The sequence below is a fragment of the Acomys russatus genome, chromosome 1 (assembly GCF_903995435.1).
Source record: "Acomys russatus chromosome 1, mAcoRus1.1, whole genome shotgun sequence".
In the NCBI taxonomy this organism is placed as follows: Eukaryota; Metazoa; Chordata; class Mammalia; order Rodentia; family Muridae; genus Acomys; species Acomys russatus.
Window position 1 is genome coordinate 97,277,233 of NC_067137.1, and position 22,792 is coordinate 97,300,024.

Genomic DNA, 22,792 nt, shown 5'->3' on the forward strand with positions numbered 1-22,792 from the left:
TCTGTCAGGTCAGGTCAGGTCAGGTCAGGTCCTGGCAGCCCCGGGGTAAGTAAAGTCATCAGAGTTAGACTAAGGCAGCTAAGACCGCAGGAAGAAGGGGAAGAGGACAACCACTGTGTTCTGACATCTTTTCCTGATTCTGCTTCCTGGTGGCTAGCATCTGCTTCCTGCAGCTGGCTGTTTTCTGTTTGACATGCTCCCTAACTAAAGGCATGAGTATTTGGATAAAGTTCTGTTGGCAATGCCCAAAGTGCCTTTCCTCCCACAGTAACACCAAAGGAGGCTGCCTGAAAACGCAAACACAACATGATGCTGCTGTTCGCCCACAGCTACTTATGTGCAGAGTTTTGTGGGATCAATGTCTCCGCAAGACTATGACCAAGGAGGTTTTCTTCACTTAACAGTATTTTGTTGAGCAGCCACTATGGACTGCATGACGCTTCAGGTGTCAGGGAATCAGCTCCACATGAGGGTGTGTTTTGAGAGTTTATTCTCTGTGTGAAGAAAAGAAGTCAGAACAGATAGTGCTTTGGGCTATGATCACTACAAATGGTTCTCAGGATATGAGTCAGGCATGATCTGTTATATCAAGGTTAAAAAACGTCTTCAAAGGTCGGGTGTGGTGGTGCACGACTTTAATCCCAGCACTGGGGAGGCAGGATCTTTGTGAGTTTGAGGCCAGTCTGGTCTACAAAGAGAGTCCAGGACAGCCAAGGCTACACAGAGAAACCCTGTCTCAGGGGGAAAAAAAAAACATGTCTTCAAATGTTGCTAGGTGCCCTTTGACCCAAATAGTAGCAGAGTGAAACCGAGTTTTACTTGCTGTCAGCATTTACATCATTTGCTCCAGGAAGGTGGGCCTTCAGCTCTAGGTTAAAGGTCTTTCCTATTGAACTTTGTGCCTGGCTCATCACCATATCCCTATGGTCACACAGTTGTCTTCCACACTCCCTCTGAGGCCAGAGGGTAGAAGTGATGCCTGCCAACCTTCAACTAACTCAGTGAGTGATCCCTTCACCAATAGTTCCATAGTTGCCGGAAGAATAAACACCAGGACTGGATGTTTGATTGGCAACACTTCTGTTTTTATACAGCCATTTCACATATGACCCTGCCTGAGATAGGACGAGGTGGTTAACGGCTCAGATAGAACATGACTGGTTTCAGAAACAAAGGAGCAGGATTGTTCACTTTTTCTCCATGGCTGAGCCTGGGGCCCCTCTACTGAGTACTTTTGTTTGTTTGCTTGTTTTTCAAGACAGGGTTTCTACGTATAGCCTTGGCTGTCTTGGATTCATTCTGTAGACCAGGCTGTCCTCGAACTCACAGAGATCCATCTGCTTCTATTTCCTGAGTGCTAGGATTAAAGGCATGCGCCGCCGCTTTCCATTGCTGAGTACCTCTTTAAAACCAAAGAAGCAGGGGCTGGAGAAATGGTTCAGTGGTTAAGAGCACTGTCTGCTCTTCCAGAGGTCCTGAGTTCAAATTCTGATAACCGCATGGTGGCTCACAACCATTAATAATGAGATCTGGTGCCCTCTTCTGGCCTGCAGATGTACCTGAAGACAGAGTACTCATATACATAATAAATAAATCTTAAAAAAAAAAAAAAAAAAAAAAAGGGCTGGAGAGATGGCTTAGAGGTTAAGAGAACTGTCTGCCTTTCCAGAAGTCCTGAGTTCAATTCCCAGTAACCACATGGTGGCTTACAACCATCTATGATGAGATCTGGTGCCCTCTTCTGGTGGGCAGGTACATATGCAGGCCGAGCACTGTATACATAATAAATAAATCTTAAAAACAAAAAACAAACAAACAAACAAACAACAAAAAAACCCCACCCAAACCAAATCAAACAAGTATGCCCACAGCAGAGAGTTTAACTTTTCCTCCCTTCTGCCACTAACATGGGGCTCACAGAGATGCAAAGTCTCACGGCTTTGCGGTCTTCAGTGCCACAGGCACTCATTTTCAGGGTAGTATATACCGAATGGCTCAACCTCAAACACGACTTACCTGCTGCCCTACTAAGCAAAACCCAGTATTGGTACTTATATAGGGGAGGGTGGCGGAACAAAACTGGTGAGCGCAGCAAGATGCCCCAGCTTGGGATGCAGAAAAGCAAGAGGCTGTTCTCTTGTTGAGAACCAATAAAAGCATCCGTCAATAAGATGTCCCTCGCACTTCCCACCGTACACTGTGATGCCTGAAGCACAGAGGAGGGGCCTTTCCTGCCCAGCTCCTCCAGCCTCTGGGGCCTGCTGAGATCAGCTGTCTCTCCCAAGCTCCTTGCAGCCTCATTACCATTCAAATTTGCCTCAGTTGAGTCCACCTAGGGTATCAGGGCTTTTATTTTCCTTTTCTCAACTCTAATAAACAGCCTTGAGATTAAGGGGAAAGGGGTGAGACCAGTTGATCTCGGTGAGAAAGGAACAGAGAAAATTGGAACACGGTAAAGCTAAATCTTGCTGAGTCTGCCTGCTTTCGCAATGTATCTGTGTCTCACAGAGGCCTTGGGACCCTTTTAGGGAAAGCCAGACATGGCTGAACGTGGCAGCAGGCAAGAGGCTACACTGAAACAGGCAGAAAGCACAGAGGATCCAGTTAACCATGTTACCTTCCTAGTTGTTTTCAGAAGTTTTGACATACATTTCACTTTTAGGAACTGAGCAATTATCAGAACTGTTTAGCAAGGTTTTTGTGCTAAGATTCCAAGACCTGGAAAGGCACTGCCACACTGTGCAGGGAGGCTTTGGACGCCCTTCACAATACCACTGGTGCTGAGCTCAGCATACGCCTTGCTCAACCCCTCAAATCAGCAATTTATGCTGGAGAGAGAGAGAGAGAGAGAGAGAGAGAGAGAGAGAGAGAGAGAGAGAGAGAGAGAGAGAATATGAATATATGTATCTTCCCTATGCACATACCCTCTTAAATGGCTCAGTGGTTAAGAGCACTGGTTACTCTTCCAGAGGTCATGAGTTCAATTCTCAGCAACCACATGGTGGCTCACAACCATTTTATGATCTGATGCCCTCCTCTGGCCTGCAGGTGTACATGCAGGCAGAGCATTGTATACATAATAATAAATTATTAAAAGGTAATTTCATTGCTGTTGTTCCTAGATTTTCATTCTAAATTTCAGACTGAGGTAGAAGTGCCAGGGAGAAGAACTATGCTTTTCAGGTTGTCTACAAGGCTCATCCATAAGAGCATTTTACTGAGCTGGACGTGGTGGAGCACACTTTTAATCGCAATGCTTGGGAGGCAGAGGCAGGCCAAACACCTGGTCTACTAAGTGAGCCCAGGACAGCCAGGGTGACACAGAGAAACCCTGTCTCGAAACCCCCCAAAAAAGAGCATCTTGCTGCTCTTCTAGAGGGCTGGAGTTTGATTGCCAGCACTCACATGGTGGCTCACAAACATCTCTAACTACAATTCCTGGGAATCCAACCCACCCCCTCTGGCTTCCACAGGCACCAGACAAGCAAGTGATATATAGACATATATGCAGGCAAAACACTCACACAGGTAAAATAAGTAAAATTAAATTACTATCTTTTAAAAGAATAAAATTTTTATTTTTTTTAAAAATAAGGATGGATTTAAAAAGATTCTCAATGTAAATTATAAGTACACAGAAACACAAAAATTATTCACATTTTGTTGAAGTTTCTTTTTTCAAAATATGTGAATAGGAATATCAGAACAGACATACACACAGGAAAAACACCCAACATAAAACTTAAATATTAAGAAATAGGTAACATTCTGTATAAAACATTGCTCTGCATAGTTAGCGATCAGGCTTTCCCTTAAGTAACTGTAACCAGCTCCACACATTCCTGCTGTCCATGTGCATGGGCCCAGCTGTCAGCAGGAGCCCCAGAGCCACTCATGGAGAAGTGAGATCTGAGCAGTCACTTCCTGCTTGCTGGACTCTGTCCAGGCTGGGTTCAAAACTTCCCTCTGATAACATTCCTCCACAAAGTCCTTCCTGAATGTCTGATGATTTCTGTAGACTCACTTCTCAGAAATGAAACTTAACAGGCCCAAGCACACATCTCTGAAATCATTTAGAATGGTCATAACTTCTCGGACGACATCTGAGAGGAAACGAGAACACAATCTGGAACTATGTTCCACAAAGCAAACACCCAAGAGGCAGCACTACATGGTGCCAGTTTCCCTAGACCTACTGTCCGAGCATCAATAGCATAGAGACTATGCTGCATTTTAATTGTATCCTTTGATAAGTAGCAAATTTAAAAACAGTAATTCCCGTTGTTCTTTCCTTGGTGCTAGGCTTGTTTCTGGGGTCCTCTAGTCAGAGGCAGGTTTTTTTTTTTAGGAGGCTAGACTTGTTCTGTCAAGGTGCAAATCATATCTTTTAGGCTCTGTAGCAACTTTCCAACCTTACATTCACACATAATCTTTAAATTCAATTAAATGGAATTGTTCTCAGTCTCAAACACACACACACACTTTTATGTGTTTTTGACTTAAGTATGAATGCATGTCACATGCGCCTGGAGACCAGAGGCAAGAAAGAAGGCGTTGGCTCCCCTGAACTAGAGTTACAGATGGGTGCTAGGAACTGAACTCCAGTCCTCTGCATGAGCTGCCCCTCCCCCAAGAATTCTGGATGTTGGAACTTTACAGAAATTTTTGTGTCACAGTATTTATTTTTTTCTTTTCCGAGACAGGGTTTCTCTGTGTAGCCTTGGCTATCCTGAACTCACTTTGTAGACCAGGCTGGCCTCGAACTCACGGCGATCCGCCTGCCTCTGCCTCCCGAGTGCTGGGATTAAAGGCGTGCGCCACCACGCCCAGCGTCACAGTATATTCTTATGACCTCTCCCCACAACCCCGTCTCCTAGAAATGGCTAGCAAACAGCAAAAAACTGGTTGCCAAGTTGCAGTGTGTTGACCTGTAACTTACTTGATCACATTCCCTTTAAGAGCTTGGGATAGACAGGTTCCTGCTCTTGGCTGGCCTATTCCCACTGCTGGCAAACACAGGCCAATGCCTGTATCTGATACTGTAAGGAGTCTGTTTTTTTTTTTCCTTTTTCTTTCGAGACCGTTTCTCTGTGTAGCCTTGGCTGTCCTGGACTCACTTTGTAGACCAGGCTGGCCTCGAACTTAGTGATCCCCTGCCTTTACCTCCCAAAGGATGGGACTAAAGGTGTGCGTCACCATGCCTGGGAGGAGTCTGTTTTAAATGGTATTGATACACTTTCTGTTGGATTTACTAAATGATAGCTTGCTGCTTTCAGATGGGTCACATTTAATGAACATTAAAGAAAACACATGGAAAAATTCCCATAAAGCACTCATTTTAGAATCCAGTTCATGTAAGAGATTTGTGTTAATTTTTGTTCCTGCCAAAAACCCCACCCTACCTGCTGTTACCAAACGAACTCAATAATCAAGCTCAGATAAGTAAGGAGAGGGAGGAAAAAGGGCAGCCAGCGGGCAGCAGGGGGCTTCCAGCCAGCCCCAGCCTCCCAAACCAACAGGCACATCCAGTTCCTAGGAAGGAGCACCAAACTCCCCCCGGGACAGCACTGTAGTTCTGACATCAGAGAGACGGCAGTGACCGGACTGTCAAGGAGCATTCTTCCTGTGACAGGTACAACACTGAGAGGAGACACACCCAGAGGCTTCAACAGCAGAAACACCTAGCATAGAAAAGGAGAAAGCAATCTCCAACACTAATCCTCAAAGACAGGTATGGATTTTTAATTTAAAATGGAGTAAGTTTATTCTTGGAGAAAACAGTGAACAAAACACCCTAGTCCATTAAAACAAATACAAAAACGCCACCAGGGAGTCTGGAGATCTAGTGACCCTGAACTTCAGACCCTCTGCCCTTGGAGTGCTGAGGGAACTATCAGGTATACCACACCAAACTTAAGTGGGCCTGGGCTCAGGGCTCAGAGCTCCACCAATCAAGCGACAACTCTGGTTTCCTAGGAGATACTTCAGTTTTGTCTTCATGTGCTTAAGATTCCTCTGTGAGAGAAGAGTGAAGAGCTCAAAGCATTAGGAATTCTGGTGGCTGCTTCACAGATCACACACAGCCTTGAGGAAGACGCTGTATTTCCAGTAACAAAGGCTGAGGTGTTGACACACTGGGACACATGGACTCACTTCTTCCTCCCTCTGAGATAACAACAGAGGCTGAGAACGTGCAGAGCATTATACCGACATGGTATTATAAATTTCCCAGAACAAACTGGAATCAGTTAATCTCCAAGATGGGTCCAAGGCAGCAGTGTGATGGATAACGTCTTTCCTGCCCTAGGGTGTGGCTTGTCTGGGGCTAGAGGGCATGGCAGCAGCCTGCCTGAGTAAAAGAATGTAGCCCCTAAGTCTTAGCTGTCAGGATTTAACCTTGCCCGTTTTACTGGGCTACTCTGGTCATCCAGATGGCACAAACCATCTGCAGTACTGTCTCTTTTGGCCTCCTCCATGGGTTCTAAAGGAAAGTCCTGGCCTGTGGCCAGTACCTGTCGAACAGTCATATTGACTCGAGCAGTTTTCAAGTAGGCGGCACACACCTGCCAGTCTTCCACAGAACATGGCTCAACCAGTGAGTCGCTGGGGAGGACAGCGGGGAGAGGAGTCTCCAGGCAGTGAGGCAGGCATTCCCCATCAGGATGCGGAAGGACTCGAGGGACTGCATGATTTAACAGGCGGCTGAAACCCGACATTACCATGATGTCACCACTGTGCATGAACATGGCTGTGGGGGCCTCGTCTCTCTTGAGGCCACCCAGGAGAAAGATGGCAGATTGTCCAAAGCTACAGAAAAAAACAAAAAACGGTAAATAGAGGTTTGCTATTAGTTATACTTGTGAAAACTACTGCCCGCTGCATTCTTTTGTCATGCCAGACAGACAAGACACTCTAAGTCCTTACATTTATTTAATATGTGGCAGTGGGGAGGTCAGAGGAGTCAGCTTCATGGCCCTCAGTGGTTAACTCAGGTTGTGAGTTGGTGGCAGATGACTTTAACTGCTGAGCTACCCCATGATCCTTAGTTATTTCTCATCTGTGTACACCTCTGTGGAGGCCAAGTTAATGCTGATGTCTTCAAGAATTGCTCTTCCCTTAAAAAACGTGTATGGGTGTTTTGCCCACATGCATGTCTGTGCCTATGTGCCTCGTGTACTGAGAGCCACAACAGGGAACTGGATCGCCTGGGGCTGGAGTTACAGTCGTGAACTACCATACAGACGCTGAGATCAACCTCAGGAATCTAGAAGAGCAGCAAGGAGAGCTTTTAACCATGAAATCATCCCTCTAGCTCTGAATCTTTTTTTTTCCGAGACAGGGTCTCTCTGTGTAGCCTTGGCTGTCCTGGACTCACTTTTTAGACCAGGTTAGCCTCGAACTCACAGCGATCCGCCTGCCTCTGCCTCCCGAGTGCTGGGATTAAAGGCGTGGGCCACCACCGCCCGGCTAGCTCTGAATCTTTTAGTTTTATACTTTATATTATTTCTGTGTATGCATCTAACAGTCGTGTGAATGTGCTACGGAGCACACAGGTAGTCAGAGGACATCTAGGAGCTCTCTGTTTCTATGTGGGATCTGGTCATCAAGCTCGGGCCATCGGCTTGTTAGGGAAGTGCTTTTGTCCACTAAGCCGTCTTATTACATGTCTTCATTCATTTATTCATTTTCTGTGTGGGTATGCTTGTGCCACAGTGCATGTGTGAAAAGTCAGGGTAACTCCTGGAGGAACTGGCTCTGCCCTTTCACCATGTGAGTCTTGAGACTCAAGCTTAACAGCAAATGTCTTTCTCTGATGAGCCACCTCACAGGTCTCACCTTAACTTTTTGGGGACAGGCTCTTACTGACTCTGGACCCCTGGGATTACAAGCATGTGCTGCTTATGCACGCCTGGATTTTCACATGGGTTGTGGAGCCCTGGACTCAGGTCCTTATGCCTGTGCAGGAAGTTACTTAACCAACTGACCTATCCTCAGCCTGCAACTCACTTTAAAACTGTTTTGGCTTGTGTTTCTGAGTGACCAACCTACGATCTGCTCCCCACACACCCCATACATTACTATGACAGCCCACACACCTGCTGCAAAATGAGATACAGCAGATAAGCAAAGCAAGGGATTTCAACGTCATCTAAATTCTACTCAGGCATCTTTTTAAATTTCTGTTTTTAAAAAAATGTTTTGTTTTTAAGATTTATTTATCTATTTTATGTATGTGAGTGCTCTATCTGGATGTACATCTGTATGCCAGAAGAGAGCTTCAGATCCCAGTACAGATGGTTGTGAGCCACCATGTGGTTGCTGGGAATTGAACTCAGGACCTCTGGAAGAGCAGCCGGTGCTCTTAACCGCTGAGCCATCTCACCAGCCCAAAATATCAGTATTTCAATAAAATCAGGAGTCATTTACTATGTTTAAAATTCTTTCCTTCCTTTTTTTTTTTAAAAACAGCTCTTGGCTTAGTTCCTTTATTTTCAAGACAATTAATGAAAGGTCCTTTTCCTGTTGAGATTCTGTGCACTCTTTGCATATCCTAAAACTTCAGTTGGGGGACAGAGAAATTAAACTACTTAGGCTTCCTGCTTTACTCTGTATTTTGCTCCACACTTCAAAAAGAGCTAGCTCAGCTTGCTTTATGGCGTCCCAAGGTGTTACGACATAGCAATGATAGCACTTCTCATTATAAAACTTAAATCTTTACTAATCTTAGCTTTTATAGTCCTTAGGAAAAACTTAACAAACAATCTGAAATTCCTGAAATGAAGTTACCTGAAGGACAGCAAGGGTTTAGAGTGATCTAGTTCAGATCGGTCCACATGGATCCCCAGTGTGGAGTCCAGGCGGTAGTAATTCAGGATGCCTGCTTCTGCTCGGAAACCCTTAAATCCACAGGCAGCAGCAACTTGCTCTGAGAGGAAAGCCAGGTCAGAAGGGAAAGGTGTATAATGATCTGCTGAGTATTTCTTTGGCAAAAGTAGAGAAAATAGGAAAAATAAACAATGATCTCAGAACATAGGAAACTGGCATAAAATCCTTTAACTCACTAACTACTATTAACAAAGGTGCCCATCTGTTACGCTCCCCACCCCACTACTTTCTGTTCTTTTGGTATTTTTGAGACATGGTTTTTCTACATAGCCCTGGCTGTCCTGGAACTCTGTAGATCAGGCTAGCCTCAAACTCAGAGATCCACCTGCCTCTACCTCCCTGAGTGCTGGATCGTGGACGTGTGGCCCCACTTGCCTTTTTTTGGGGGGAGGGGGATTTTCAAGACAGGGTTTTTCTCTGTGTAGCCTTGGCTGGCTGGCCTAGAACTCACAACGATCCGCCTGCCTCTGCCTCCTGAATGCTGGGATTAAAGCCACCACGCCTGGCTCCCCACTTCCTTGAGATAAGTCCTTGCAGTGCAGCCTAGGCTGGCCTGGAACCTGCTATGCACACTAGGCCATTCTTCAATTTACAGCAACCCTTCTGCCTTTGGCTCTTAAGTGCTGGGAAAACAAGGATGTGCCACAAGGTCTAGCTGGCTATCCACTATTGGGGCATATAGAAACCTAGTAATAAACCGTTCAAGATATTGAGAGGCACAACATGACAGGCACCATGCAAGGCACTGGTGAGCCACACGAACTCCCACTGTATGGCGTATCTGTAGAAGCAGCTTCTCTAGCACTCTAGCACACGTGACCCTAAGCAGGAAAGCTCTCTGAAGTTAAAGGCAACTCAGGACTGTCATATTCAAGAGAACCTAAAGCAACAAGATGATCGATGAACAGCACAGCGAATGACAGCTGGGCCAGAAAAAGGAACCCTGGAAGAACTGTTACTATAGATCACGGAGACAAAGAGCCTTATTGGTGGAAGATGTAGAAACTATATCTCAAAATTTTGTATATGTCAAAACTTTCTATTAGCATATGTTAATTATAGACAACAGTATTTCATTCTGATATTTCCAGAACTCTATATAATGTATTTTGATCATATTCATGCCTTAAACCCTCTTGTCTGACTTCCTTGTCCCGCCTCTCTCCTACTTTTATATCTTTCTTTCTGTGACCCAGTGAGCTTCAGCAGGGTCACTTTAGGCACACCAGCTACTACTAAAGGAAATGTCTCTTCCCTTTCCAGCAACCATAGAGCTCCACAGGGAGGGGTGGGGTTCTGCAAGGTCCTCCTCCTAAAGGTTATTTTTATTAAAAGGAAACCTAAAACTACAGCCAGCTTGAAACCTGGCTTCACGTCCAATCTGATGAGACATGCTGAAAATACCTGGATTAAGTCTGATTTAAATGCTGGCCAAGGTAGGATTTTGTTTTTATTTTATGACAGGGTTTCTCTGTGTAGCCCTGGCTGCCCTCAAACTCAAGAGATCCACCTGCTTCTGGTTCTGAGTACTCGGATTAAAGATGTGCACAACTCCCATCCGGCCTTATTTAACTCTTAACATGGAAGGTGTTGTTAAAGACACTAAGGTATCCTATCCTATTTGAGCTCCAGTCCTTTAGAAAATAAATCCGGGATGCCGTCCTAGAGTCTTGCCCCCTGGGAGCCTCCATGCACATCCACACTGCCTACACACTAGTCTCTTCCCCCCATATTCATCTTTCTGTTTTTGTTTTTCTTTGAATATTCACATAGTTCTTGATAATTCTTTGGTTATTTGTTTTTTGAGACAGAGTTTCTCTGTGTAGCCTTGGCTGTTCTAGACTCGCTTTGTAGACCAGGCTGGTCTCGAACTCAGAGATCCACCTGCCTCTGCCTCCCAAGTGCTAGAATTTAAAGGCGTGCGCCACCACAGCCCAGCTAAGAAAGGGTAATTTTGAGGTAGAGAAACCCTGTCTTGAAAACCAAAACCAAACCAATCCAACGAAACAAAACAGTAAGAGCAAATGAAAATATCATTACAATCACTGACCCGGTTTTTGGTGTCAGGCTACTAACTTCTTAGAACAATGGGGTACTGCTGGGAAGACTTTACGAGCATTAGTCAATTAATCTCTGTTTTCTTGTTTTTGTTTTCTGAGACAAGTTTCTCTATATAGACTTGGCTGTCCTGGACTCGCTTTGTAGACTAGGCTGGCCTCAAACTCATGGTGATCCGCCTGCCTCTGCCTCCCGAGGGCTGGGTGTAGTACCACTATACCTGGCTAATCTAAGCTTTTAAAAACATTTATGTGTATAAATTTTTGCCTGTTATTTATTTATGCCTGTGCCCCAGAGGCCAGCAGATCCCTTAGAACTAAAGGATGGTTATAAGCTACCATATGGGAAACTGGGTCTTTTAAAAGAGCCACAGGTGTTCTTAGCCACCGAACCATCTCTCTAGCTCCAAACTTAACTTTTTGAAACAGGGTCTTGTTACACAGCCCAAACTGGTCTTGAACTAGTACACACCTCCTGACATTAGAGACGTGTGCTATCATTGTCAATTCTCTTAGGGAGATGTTAAGAAGGCAATAAATCATAGCCCCTCTTCTAGATGGATGGTCTATGTTTCAGACAGCCTTTGCTGTGGCAGTGGTATTTCAAGTTTGCTCAGGAACAAATCCAAATACGGGGACCCAAGAGCCTATAAATGTATATAGCAAATACCTTACTGTCCCAGTTATAGTGGTAGCCCAGGGTGACCCAGCGCAGTTTCTCTAGTAAGCTTCGTGGTCTCCGTTTATTCACTTCTTTAGACCTGCAAAGATTGTCAACAAGAGAATTTAGTCATTGTAAATGGCAGCAATAACCCTTACTATGGCTCATGAGTCTATGCATTTAAAGGCCACCATTAGAGTATTAAAACTGGAGTTGAGATTTCTGTTTTTATTTGAGTCAGCATCTAACTATGTAGCCACCCTGGCTGGCCTAGAACTCACTAGGTAGACCAGGACGGCAATCTGTCTATCCCCGAGTGCTGGGATTAAAGGTGTATACCACTGTTCCTAGCATGAAATAACACTGGCATCCAACCCAACTTCAAATCTTTATCCAATTAACCAAAATAATTTTTAATGTTTTAAAATACGCACAGTCCTAATTACTGGTTTTCAGAGCAAACACGCTATGCTCTTTGCCCTCGATGCTTCCTCCATGGATGGGCTGGCCACCCCTTCCCCTGGTCAATGTGCTGTTTTTGTTATGGCTAACTGCTTTACGTAAGTGCAGGCATTTCTCTCAGCAATCATCTTATAGCACTACTGCCTTCAAGAGAACTCTTAGCTGTGCGGAAATGAACTGGCCAGCTGTCCACTCTGCAGCAGGGTAGTCTGGGTCCTATAGCATCACATTTTCTTTTTTGCCTACAAAAAATAGTGATGTGGCAGTGGTGGCACACTGCCTTTATTCCCAGCACTCAGTAGGAAAAGGCAGGTACAACTCTGCGTTGAAGGCCAGTCTGGTCTACAGAGGAGTTCCAGCACAGCTAGGGTTACACCAAGAAACCTTGTCTTGAAAAACCAACCCAATCAACCAACTGTGGTGAATTGCTGGAAAGCCACCAACCCAAGATAGAACGTCAGCATCCTGCTGTTCTCCCATTTCTATTTTAAGCCATGACAATTATTTTTCCTAAGTATTTCCTCAGAGAACACAGATTTCTTTTATCCATTCTCATATTTCCAATAAATCTAATCTTAAAAAATATGTAAATATATAACACACACACACACACACATATATTTAAAATTTACACCCCAGAACTGGATTTATGGATGGTTCCTAATTATGACGTGGGTTCTGGGAAGTGAGCCTGGGTCCCTTGGAAGAACAGCAAGTGAACTATCACTTCAGCCCTGGATGAACCTGATTCTTGAATTCCTCTCCCTAGGGCCATGCTCTTTCAGTATTAAGGTTTCTATCTTTCTCAACCAATCTCTTAATCATAAGTGAAATCAGAGACCCCCTGCTTCTGCCTCCCGAGTGCTGCGATCAAAGGCACGTGTCACCACCACTCAGCAACTACCACCTTTTATTTTTGCTTATTAGACAAAAAAGTATCTCTGCACTGTCTACTGAGTGATCTCTTACAGAGGCTCATCTGAGGTGATTTCTATAGTCACGTAGCTCTAAAAGCTGAAGAGCAGGGACTTCCCCCACAGCGCTCCTGCACATACCGTAAACTGAGCACCAAGGAGGCTCTAAAGGAAACCACCAATCATTAGTTATTCTTTCCTTCTCAACAGAGAAAATCTTCTATCTTTCCCCATCAGAATTCGCATGGCAGTTTCCGGCATGAACGGCAGAGAGGCCAGCATGCTATATCCTTTCTCCAAGCATCTTCTAAGGATTCCTCACCTACATTCACCACACCCAAGAAGGAAATGTTAAGAACGTTCTCAAGATTCCCTATCTACTACACCCAGGACAGAGCAAGGCTCTGAAGACAACCAATCTGACTCCAGAGCTGCTGCTCTAGGTTGCTAAACCCTGTACAATTAGGCCCCACTCCAGCCACCACACCCTTTCCTTGTTTTGTCTATCCTACTCATGACCTCCAGGAAGCATTTACTATAAACTATTCTAAGCTCACACGCAAGTGACTGTTCTCATGATAATAATCACAGAAGACAGGAACTGTTGTTTTTCTTTTCAGAATTGAAATAAAGGAACAGGTTAAATACCACCAAGCCCGCAGCATCACAACTCTAAGATGACAGAATGTTGGAGTACTGCAATTCACCCAGCTACTGATTAAGCTGGTTAGAACTTGCATGAACTCCAATTGCTCTTGCATACGCTGTCCCCCTTGCCTGGCCACAGGCAGAGTCAAGCAAGGTCTACGGATATGCCTAGGAAACGCTTCCTATCTTGTGACTCTCTAACATGCCCATGTACACGCTGTGTGCTCCTACCTCACAGAACATCCTGTTCTAAATACCACATCTCTGCTCACGCTGATTAATACTCCAGACTGAATGGCAATTCCTTAATCATGTCAGAGACAGTTAAAATGGTCAGAGAAAGAGAGCAAAAAAAAAAAAAAAAAAAAAAAAAAGATTAATAGATACATTATAAAACTGTATTTAAAAAAAAAAAAATCACTTTTTCGTCTCAGATACTTTCATCATGCTTGGAAGAATTATTTTCTCCTAGTGTCTTCCTAAGCAGTATTATAACACTTTCTCAGCACCTTAGAATTACTCCATAGATAATTCTTCTGATAGACCTCAGTTTTGAGTGTAAGAAGAGTGTCTCCATGCCTAGCATCATGCCTGCTACCCAACCGATTCTCCGATGAGTATTTGTGGAATGAATGCTGAAACACCAAGATCTAAACATTAGCTCTTCTACAACAGCTGACCCATCACAAAAGAGCCAGCAGTAGCAACTCCACATGAAACAGAAGGAAAGTGCTGTCAGTGGTGATTTCTCCTACAGGATCATGTGGCCATGAATGTGAACGAGCTCAGTTTCTAAGCTACGGTAAGAATCTGTAAAATGGGTCTCAGTTTAAGCTGGGCATGGTGGTGCACACCTGTAATCCCAGCACTCGGGAGGCAGAAGCAGGCGGATCACTGAGTTTGAGGCCAGCCTGGGCTACAGAGTGAGTCCAGGACATCCAAGGCTACATTAAGAAACCCTGTGGGGGGGGGGGGGGGAAGGCCTCAGTTTCATATAACTGTCAAAGCATCTGTCCAAATGTTCTTAATGAGGAGAGAAAACCAAACCAGACCGCAGTGTAGCCACTTTCATAGCACTTGTCTGAAATAGTTTCTCCAAGGATCTGCGAGGCCCTTCCTCTGGCTGTAGGACTCACCTTAGGCACTCTTTACTCTGTTCCCACAGACCTTGGGTTTCTTCTTTGGTCATGTGCTTGTCCAGGTTACATACATTAGGTTTCTGGGAGTACAACTTAAGGCATTGCTTTACCCAGTGCCACTGGAATCCCGGGAGGAATGGGTTGGGGATAAAAATAAATCCTATTAAAAAAAAAATGGGGCGGAGATACAAAATGTGAAGTCATTTAGATTTCTTTTTTCATATTCTTGTGTCTACTACTCCATCATTTCCTTCAGTTCTGCTTAAAGTTAATGAAAAACCAAGTTCCCATGAACATGAGGCACTATAAATATCTTGACTCTGGGGAATATCCTTAAGAGTAACAAATACAGCCTAGGACAGCCAGTGCTATACCGTGAAACCCTATCTCGAAAAACCAAAAGAGTAACGAATAATCTGCAAGGTTAGCTGTCATCGGTGCTATCCCAAAGCAACTTTAGAGCGGAAGCTCACCCTCAGCAACCACACAAGACCCCCCCCCCCAGTCTTTGTTTCACTTATTTGCAGCAGGCACAGAAGGCTGCCTCAAACACTGATTTAATTAACCATAGATCTTCATCTAGTAAATGGAATACTAGTTATTAGTCTGTTTTGTTTTTCAGCATCAAATCCATCTTTCTCGAACATACAAGCATCTGCAACTCCAATTTCAGAGCATCCTTTTGTGCTTGGACAGGCACTGCATTCATGTGGGGTACAGACTAAGTGCTGGCAACCATCCCCGAAAATAATATTCTAACATTTCCAAAAGATAACAGATTAACTTGAAACTTAATGCCTCTACAGGCAGTCTATTTCAGATAAGTATGTTTTCCCCCTTTCTTTCTTGAGGCAGATTCTCACTATGCCACTCTGGGTATCCTGGAACTTGCTATATATACACAGATCAGTCTGCCTTTGCCTCCGAACTGCTGGGATTAAATGTGTCCCACCACTCTGTCTGGCTTATCTTTTGTGTTATTCGTAATGGTGACTGAACTATGTATGACCTTGTACATGCCTGGCAAATACTCTATACCAGAGCTGTCTCTGAGCTTCTTTTATGGGTCAAAAAATCTGCCTTTCAGCTGGGCGTGGTGGCGCATGCCTTTAATCCCAGCACTCAGGAGGCAGAGGCAGGCGGATCACTGTGAGTTTGAGGCCAGCCTGGTCTACAAAGTGAGTCCAGGACAGCCAAGGCCACACAGATAAACTCTGTCTCAAAAAACCAAACCAAACAACAAAAAAACTGCCTTTCTTTAACTTGCATTGTTTTGTGGTTCTGATACCCACAACTCCAAAACAATCATGCCCGCTCTAAACCGTTTCATTTTTCTTACCTAAATTCCTATTGACAATCTAATACATACATGTCAGGAACTAACTGGAGTACTTTACATGTATATTCAAATTAAACCATCATAATCTTTAAAAATATTTATTTTTTGTTAGTTTTGTTTGTTTTTGAGACAAGAGTTTCTCTGTGTAACAGCCCTGGCTACCTTGGAACTCTCTTTGTAGACCAGGTTGGCCTTGAACTCAGAGATCTGCCTGCCTCTGCCTCCTGAGTGTGGGGACAAAAATATTTATTTTTAATCATGTGTGTCTGTATCTAGCAGTGGAGTCACAGCTAGCTTTGAGCTGTGAGCTGAACAAAGGTTCTTTGAAGGCTAATATGCACTCTTAATCCCTGAGCTATCTCTCTAGCTCCAAACTTCATTCTAATTTTATGGTGGGCCTATTTTATTCATGTTTTATGTCTGAAGAAATTGAGGCCAAAGGAAATGAAGAGATTTGTCCTATGTAAGTTAGTACACAGAAGAGGCCGGTGTACAGCAGACCTATGCTGTAACCACCACTCTGCTGCGTCTCGTCCTTTGGGTAGAACCACACATAATCAGGTGTTTGGTGCCTGCTGCTGTCACAGTCCACATCCAAGTCTCTCTCCCCATCCAGCTTCCTCCTGCCCCCTCCAGTAAGGACAGGTTTCAGTACACGCAATTTCCTTCAAAATAAGTAGGATCCAGAAGTAAACATAATCCTCTGACCACCCTAAAAGCAGAGTTTTCTACACTTTGCATATATTACACTTCTATTCAATGCAGCTTACAATGGCTGAGAAATCCAGCCATATGAGAAAGGACACAATGAAGCACCAATCCAAGTGATATTATGGCCTAAGGAGGAATTCCTACTAAACCTGGTAACGCTGTACTCTGAACAATCTATGTGGCATGAAAGCCCAGACCAACTGACAGTCATGGCCTTAAAAATAGGAGCTAATAGCAGTTTAGAGCAGTCTCTAGGAACTGGAGATAGGCCCATTCGGTATACATACATACACGTACGCAAAACAATCATTCACATAAAATGAACACAAATACATTTTGGGGCTGAAGACATAGCTTAGCAGTTAAGAGCACATGCTGTTCTTGCAGAAAGCTGAGGTTTATTCCCAGTATACATGTCAGGTGGTTCATTTCTCTCTACCTCTAGCTCCAGTGACAGGACACATTCTTTTTTCCTCTAAGGGCAACTGCACTCATGTGCATGTACCTTTTCTCCACCCTACATAATAAGAATAAATCTTAAAAAAATGTTCTCAACTTGGGCCAGCGAGATGGCCCAGTCGTTAAGAGCACTTATTCCCTTCCCAAGGACCCAGTTTTGGTTCCCAACACCCATATGGTAGCCCACAACCATCTAACTCCTGTGCCAGGGGATCTGACACCCTCTTCTGATCTCTGAAGGCACCAGACATACACACAGCATATAGACATATATGCAGGTAAAACACTCATACAAAAAAAACTACAAGACAAGTGCACCTTTAGGAAAATCAACAAGGGGGTAGAGAGATGGCTCAGAGGTTAAGAGCACTGGTTGCTCTTCTAAAGGTCCTGAGTTCAATTCCCAGCAACCACATGGTGGCTTAGAGCTACCTATGTATGAGATCTGGTGCCCTCTTCTGGTATGCAGGCATACATTTGGGCAGTATACTGTATAGATAATAAATCGAAGAAGAAGAAGAAGAAGAAGAAGAAGAAGAAGAAGAAGAAGAAGAAGAAGAAGAGGAGGAGGAGGAGGAGGAAGAGGAGGAGGAGGAGGAGGAGGAGAAGAAAAGAAAAAGAAACAGAATGAAAGGAAACAAAACCAGAGTGGTGGCACATGCCTATAATCCCTGCACTTGGGGAGGAAGAGGCAGCTGGATCTTTGTGAGTTCCAGGACAGCCAAGGGTACACAGTAAAACCCTGTCTCAAAAAAACAAAGCAAGTGCTGGAGAGATGGCTCAGAGGTTGAGAGCACTGTCTGTTCTTTCAGAGGTCCTGAATTCAATTCCAAGCAACAACTTGGTGGCTCACAACCATTTATAATTAGATCTGGTGCCCACTTCTGGAGGGCAGGCACACACGCAGGCAGAACATATCCTCACACAGAAACACATGCAGTCAAGACACCAATATACATAAAAATAAAAATATTGGGTGGTGGTGCACGCCTTTAATCCCAGCACTTTGAAGGCAGAGGCAGAGGCAGAGTTTCAGGCCAGCCTGGTCTGCAAAGTGAGTCCAGTACAGGCAAGGCTATATAGAGAAACCCTGTCTCGAAAAACCAAAATAAATAAATACATAAATAAATAAAATAAAAATAAAATTTAAAGAAATGACTGAGTAATTTCACTTTCTCTGAGGGGTACTTACCAGGATAGCCTTCGAGCCCATAGGCCCGCCACTTGCTCACGGGCTGAAGTCCTGCCCTACAGGCATCATGCTCACTCACTGAGGACACATTCAGATGAAATCTGACCACCTGGAAGGAGAGAAACTTAAGCCAGGGGGCAAGGTATCTTAGAGGTCAACCCTGGGAAGCTGAGACCTCTAAAGGTATTCCTGCTATGGGTTCTTAATACTAACCTTCCACCTATTTGACCTCATTTTCCTTATCTATAGTTTAAGACAATTAAGCTAGACTGGGTTTGGCTTTCTTTTACTTTTAAGACTTATTCAGGGCCAGAGAGATGACTCAACGGTTAAGAGTACTGCCTGCTCTTCTAAAGGACCCGGGTTCAATTCCCAGCACCCATATGGCAGCTCACAACTGTCTGTAGCTCCAAGATTGGATACCTTCACACATACATGCAGGGAGAACACCAATGTACATTAAAAAAAATTACTAATTTTATATATATCAGTCATTTGCCTGCATGCTATGTGCACCATGTACATGCCTGGCGCCTGTGGAGGTCAGAAGAAGGCATCAGCTTCCCTGGCACTAGTTACAGATGGCTGTGAGCTGCCATGTAGGTGCTGGGAACTGAACCCAGGCCCTTTGGAAGGGCAGTGAACGCTCTTAATGTTTAGTCATCTCTCCAGTACCTAATTCTGACTTAAGACAACTTTTTCTTATGAGAACACACTTTAGTAATTTTTGAAAAAGATTTATTAATTTATTATACAGTATTCTACCTGCCTGCCTGTGTGCTTGCACGTCAGAAGAGGACACCAGATCCCAGTAAAGATGGTTGTGAACCACCTTGTGGTTGTTGGGAATTCAACTCAGGACTACTGGAAAAACAGTCAGGGCTCTTAACCTTTGAGCCATCTCTTCAGTCCTCTTTAGTAATTTCTTAAGGGGATTCATGGAAAGTGTTTGCTATCTTGGATTATCTTAGGATACACTGTTACTTGGTCTGGTTAGGGCTAAAACTCTGTTTCTGAAGCACTTTGTTATAGTTAGCAATAGGAAAATATCAGGCAGGTTGAGAAAATGGAGCGTTCTCTGGCCACAAAGAAAATATTATTTCCATAAAACACTAGGGGTCCCATTTGCTGAAAGTATTACCCTTTGATGAAATACTAATGCTAAAACTTTGCTTTTATTATTACAAAATTAAGTATTTAGGAGATCATCAAGTTTAATATTCCTTGTATATAAGGGCAGCTTAAAGATGAGTCATTACAGTGGTTAAGAGACAAGCAGGTAGACCTGTGATTTTTGAGGCCAGCCCAGCCTACAAGTGAGTTCCGGGGATGCAAAGAAGCCCTATTTCAAAAACCAAAAACTAAACCAAAACGACTCCATGTTAACATCAAGGGACGCAACAACAACAAAACCACTTCATTTTTCCATGAGTGACTGATGTGACTTGTTTTCAGAGATAAACAAGGTTCCTTTTCTGGTTGTTCCTGATGTTTTCTGGAGATATGTAGTCCTGGCTGTCCCAGAACTGAGAGATCGGCCTGCCTTTGTCTTTTTTCTTTTGCTTTTTGAGACAGGGTTTCTCTGTGTAGCCTTGGCTGTCTGGGACTGGCTTTGTAGACCAGACTGGCTTCCTAACTCAAGTGATCCGCCTCCTGAGTGGTGGGATTAAAGGTGTGTGCCACATGCCTGACTTTAATAATGAGCTTCCTTTTTTTTTTTCTCCCAGTTTTTCGAGACAGGGTCTCTCTGTGTAGCCTTGGCTGTCCTGGACTCTCTGTAGACCAGGCTGGCCTCCAACTCACAGTTATCTATCTGCGTGCCTCTGCCTCCAGAGTGCTGGGTTTAAAGGCATGTGCCATTACACCCAACCCCCCCCCCCACAACTCCCAAGTGTGGAGATTTCCTGACAAATAGCAAGAAATGACTGGTGTATTAAGTAGGCTTAAAATGAAAACAAGCAAACAAACAAACAAACAAAAAACCTTTCTATTGCATTTTTGAGCACTGTGCAACAATATGTGCACTTTCAGGAGGCATTACGGTAAAAGATAAATGGAGCTGAATGTCCCAAAGACTCTTGAGAATCAAATGTTAGTCTCAGGGCACACATTTTCTCGGTATAATTCAGATAACTCTAACACCATTTCTGCTAAAAGTTTCTGAAAAGTTGAGTTCTAGCCTCCAATTTTACTTACCTCTGTGCTTGTTAAGAACTTCTGATGTGGGCTGGGCATGGTGGTCTGTGCCTTTAATCCCAGCACTTGGGAGGCAGAAGTAGGTGGATCGCTGTGAGTTTGAGGCCAGCCTGGTCTATAAAGAGAGGCCAGCCTGGTCTATAAAGAGAGTCCAGGACAGCCAAGGCCACACAGAGAAACCCTGTTTCGGAAAAACCAAAATCAAACAACAAACCAACCACAAAACTCTGATGTGAACACACCTGCACAATACTAAAGCCAAACAAGGGATCACATGCTGTCCCCATTAAAATTGACTTCAAAGAAACCCTGGCACGGTGGTTCAACTAGCTGCCAGCCTGGGCTACAGAATGAGACCGTCTCAACAAGACAAAGCTTTAAAAAAGGTGACTAACGCCAGGCAATGGTGGCACTCACCCTTATCCCAGCACTCGGGAGGCAGAGGCAAGGGGAGGATCTCTTTGAGTTCGAGGTCAGCCTGGTCTACAAAGTGAGTCCAGGATAAGCAAGGATTATTACACAGAGACACCCTGTCTCGAAAAACAAAACAAAAAAAACACCCAATTTCATTAAAAAAATTATTTTATGTGTTTGAGTGTTTTGCCTGTGGAGGTCAAAAGAACGTGCTCGATCCTGTGGCACAGGAGAGAGCTGCCACGTGGACGATGGGGCCCAAACTCGAGTCCTCGGAAACAGCAGTAAGTACTCTTAACTGCGGAGCCATCTCTCCAGGCTCCTAGATTCTTTTTTTTTAATGCTCATTTGACCTTTATCTTCACCTTGTGTGGAGCATTTCAAAGACCTTTTTCTAAATCTCAGAGAAGACAGGGCCGAGTCTTAGGCTCAACGGATTAACAGTTTGAGTCTTATTCGATGACTAGTTTTATTTGAAGCTGTGGCGCCATCCTAACGTACACAAAATAATGTACTGAACAGTTAAAGAAGGTACGAGCAATTTGCAGCCTCCCCCCCCCCCCCCCCCCGCCCCGTCCGCCCTTTTAGAGCTTGGACGCCGGGTTTGGGGGTAAGATGGCGGCGGGGAGGATGCTGCGGTCCCGCGCTATGGGGGCAGTGAACTAGATGACCCGCGGGACAGCTCGTCGCATAGGCCCAGGAAGAGTTCCCTCCATAACCAACCCCGAGGCGGATAAGCCTCGGAGGCTTACCAAAACGCTAGGCGCGCGGAGCAGCGCACACTACACCTCCCTTCGTACCTTGGGCACGCCGGGCTTCTGGCTTCCAGCCACGTGAGCATCTGAGAAGTCGATGACCGCTCCTAGGTCCGCGGTTCCCCGCCGGCTCTGCCGGTAGAAGCGGAAAAGCTTCCGGAAGGCGTCCTCTCCGGGCTCTGTCGCCAGCGTGACCAACGAAGCTACCGCCGCCGCCATCTTCCCCATCTCGTTGCTGTGACTAGTCTGACCCGGAAACAGAACTCCAAGCTCCGGATCCCGCAGGTTCTTCCGGGGTCACGACCCCAGGTCTTGATTCAGTTGGCTTTAACATGGCAGTTTCCGCTGTGAGGGGAGCGATGGCGCTGCGTTCGCGTGCTGGTCGGCCGATTGCTTTTATCAGAAAAATTCCTTGGACCGCGGCGTCGAGTGAGTCATGACGATGAGAAAGGGCGCAATCTTTCTTTCTTTCTTTCTTTTAATTTTTCGAGACAGGGTTTCACTGTCCTGGACTTGCTTTGTAGACCAGGCTGGCCTCGAACTCACAGCGATATGCCTGCCTCTGTCTCTGGAGCGCTGGGATTAAAGGTGTGCGCCACCAAGCCCGGCTGCGTTATGTATTCTTAAATGCTGAACTGTTGCTCCAGTCTTTACTTATTTTGAAACAGGGTCAGTGAGTGCAGGGTTATAAGTAAGATAATATGCCCGGCTAAGTTATGATTTTCAAATTTGCTCACCTAAACTTAAAATCTAGGTTTATTTAAAAAATTTTTTTGAGGGGGAACATACTTGTAGATCAGCCCCTTTAAAAGTATAGAACATAGTGATTCTGAGTTTTTGTGGTTCACATGGAGTAGTAGGGTCAGAAATCGGGTCTGTGCCCCGTTCTTGGCGAACGCCAAACCCACAATTGTGTGTGTTCTTCCTCACAGTCTGCTAAATTTTGTAGAGAGCCCCAG

At 44.6% G+C, this 22,792-nt stretch overlaps 1 protein-coding gene and 1 non-coding gene across 2 annotated transcripts; both read right to left on the bottom strand.

The window, feature by feature from the left end:
- Positions 1–6,314: 6,314 nt before the first annotated feature.
- On the bottom strand, positions 6,315–22,107 carry Alkbh1 (alkB homolog 1, histone H2A dioxygenase). The gene is made up of 6 exons (XM_051149721.1): positions 21,879–22,107; positions 18,469–18,577; positions 14,765–14,927; positions 11,614–11,704; positions 8,788–8,981; positions 6,315–6,807 (listed from the first exon to the last, which is right to left on the bottom strand). The coding sequence occupies exons 1-6, from the start codon at positions 22,059–22,061 to the stop codon at positions 6,378–6,380; spliced, it is 1,170 nt and encodes a 389-aa protein (XP_051005678.1). The 5' UTR covers positions 22,062–22,107; the 3' UTR covers positions 6,315–6,377.
- LOC127197330 (small nucleolar RNA SNORA58) lies at positions 13,664–13,798 on the bottom strand. The gene has a single exon (XR_007831651.1). It is a non-coding gene; the product is annotated as a small nucleolar RNA SNORA58 (small nucleolar RNA).
- Positions 22,108–22,792: the final 685 nt, after the last annotated feature.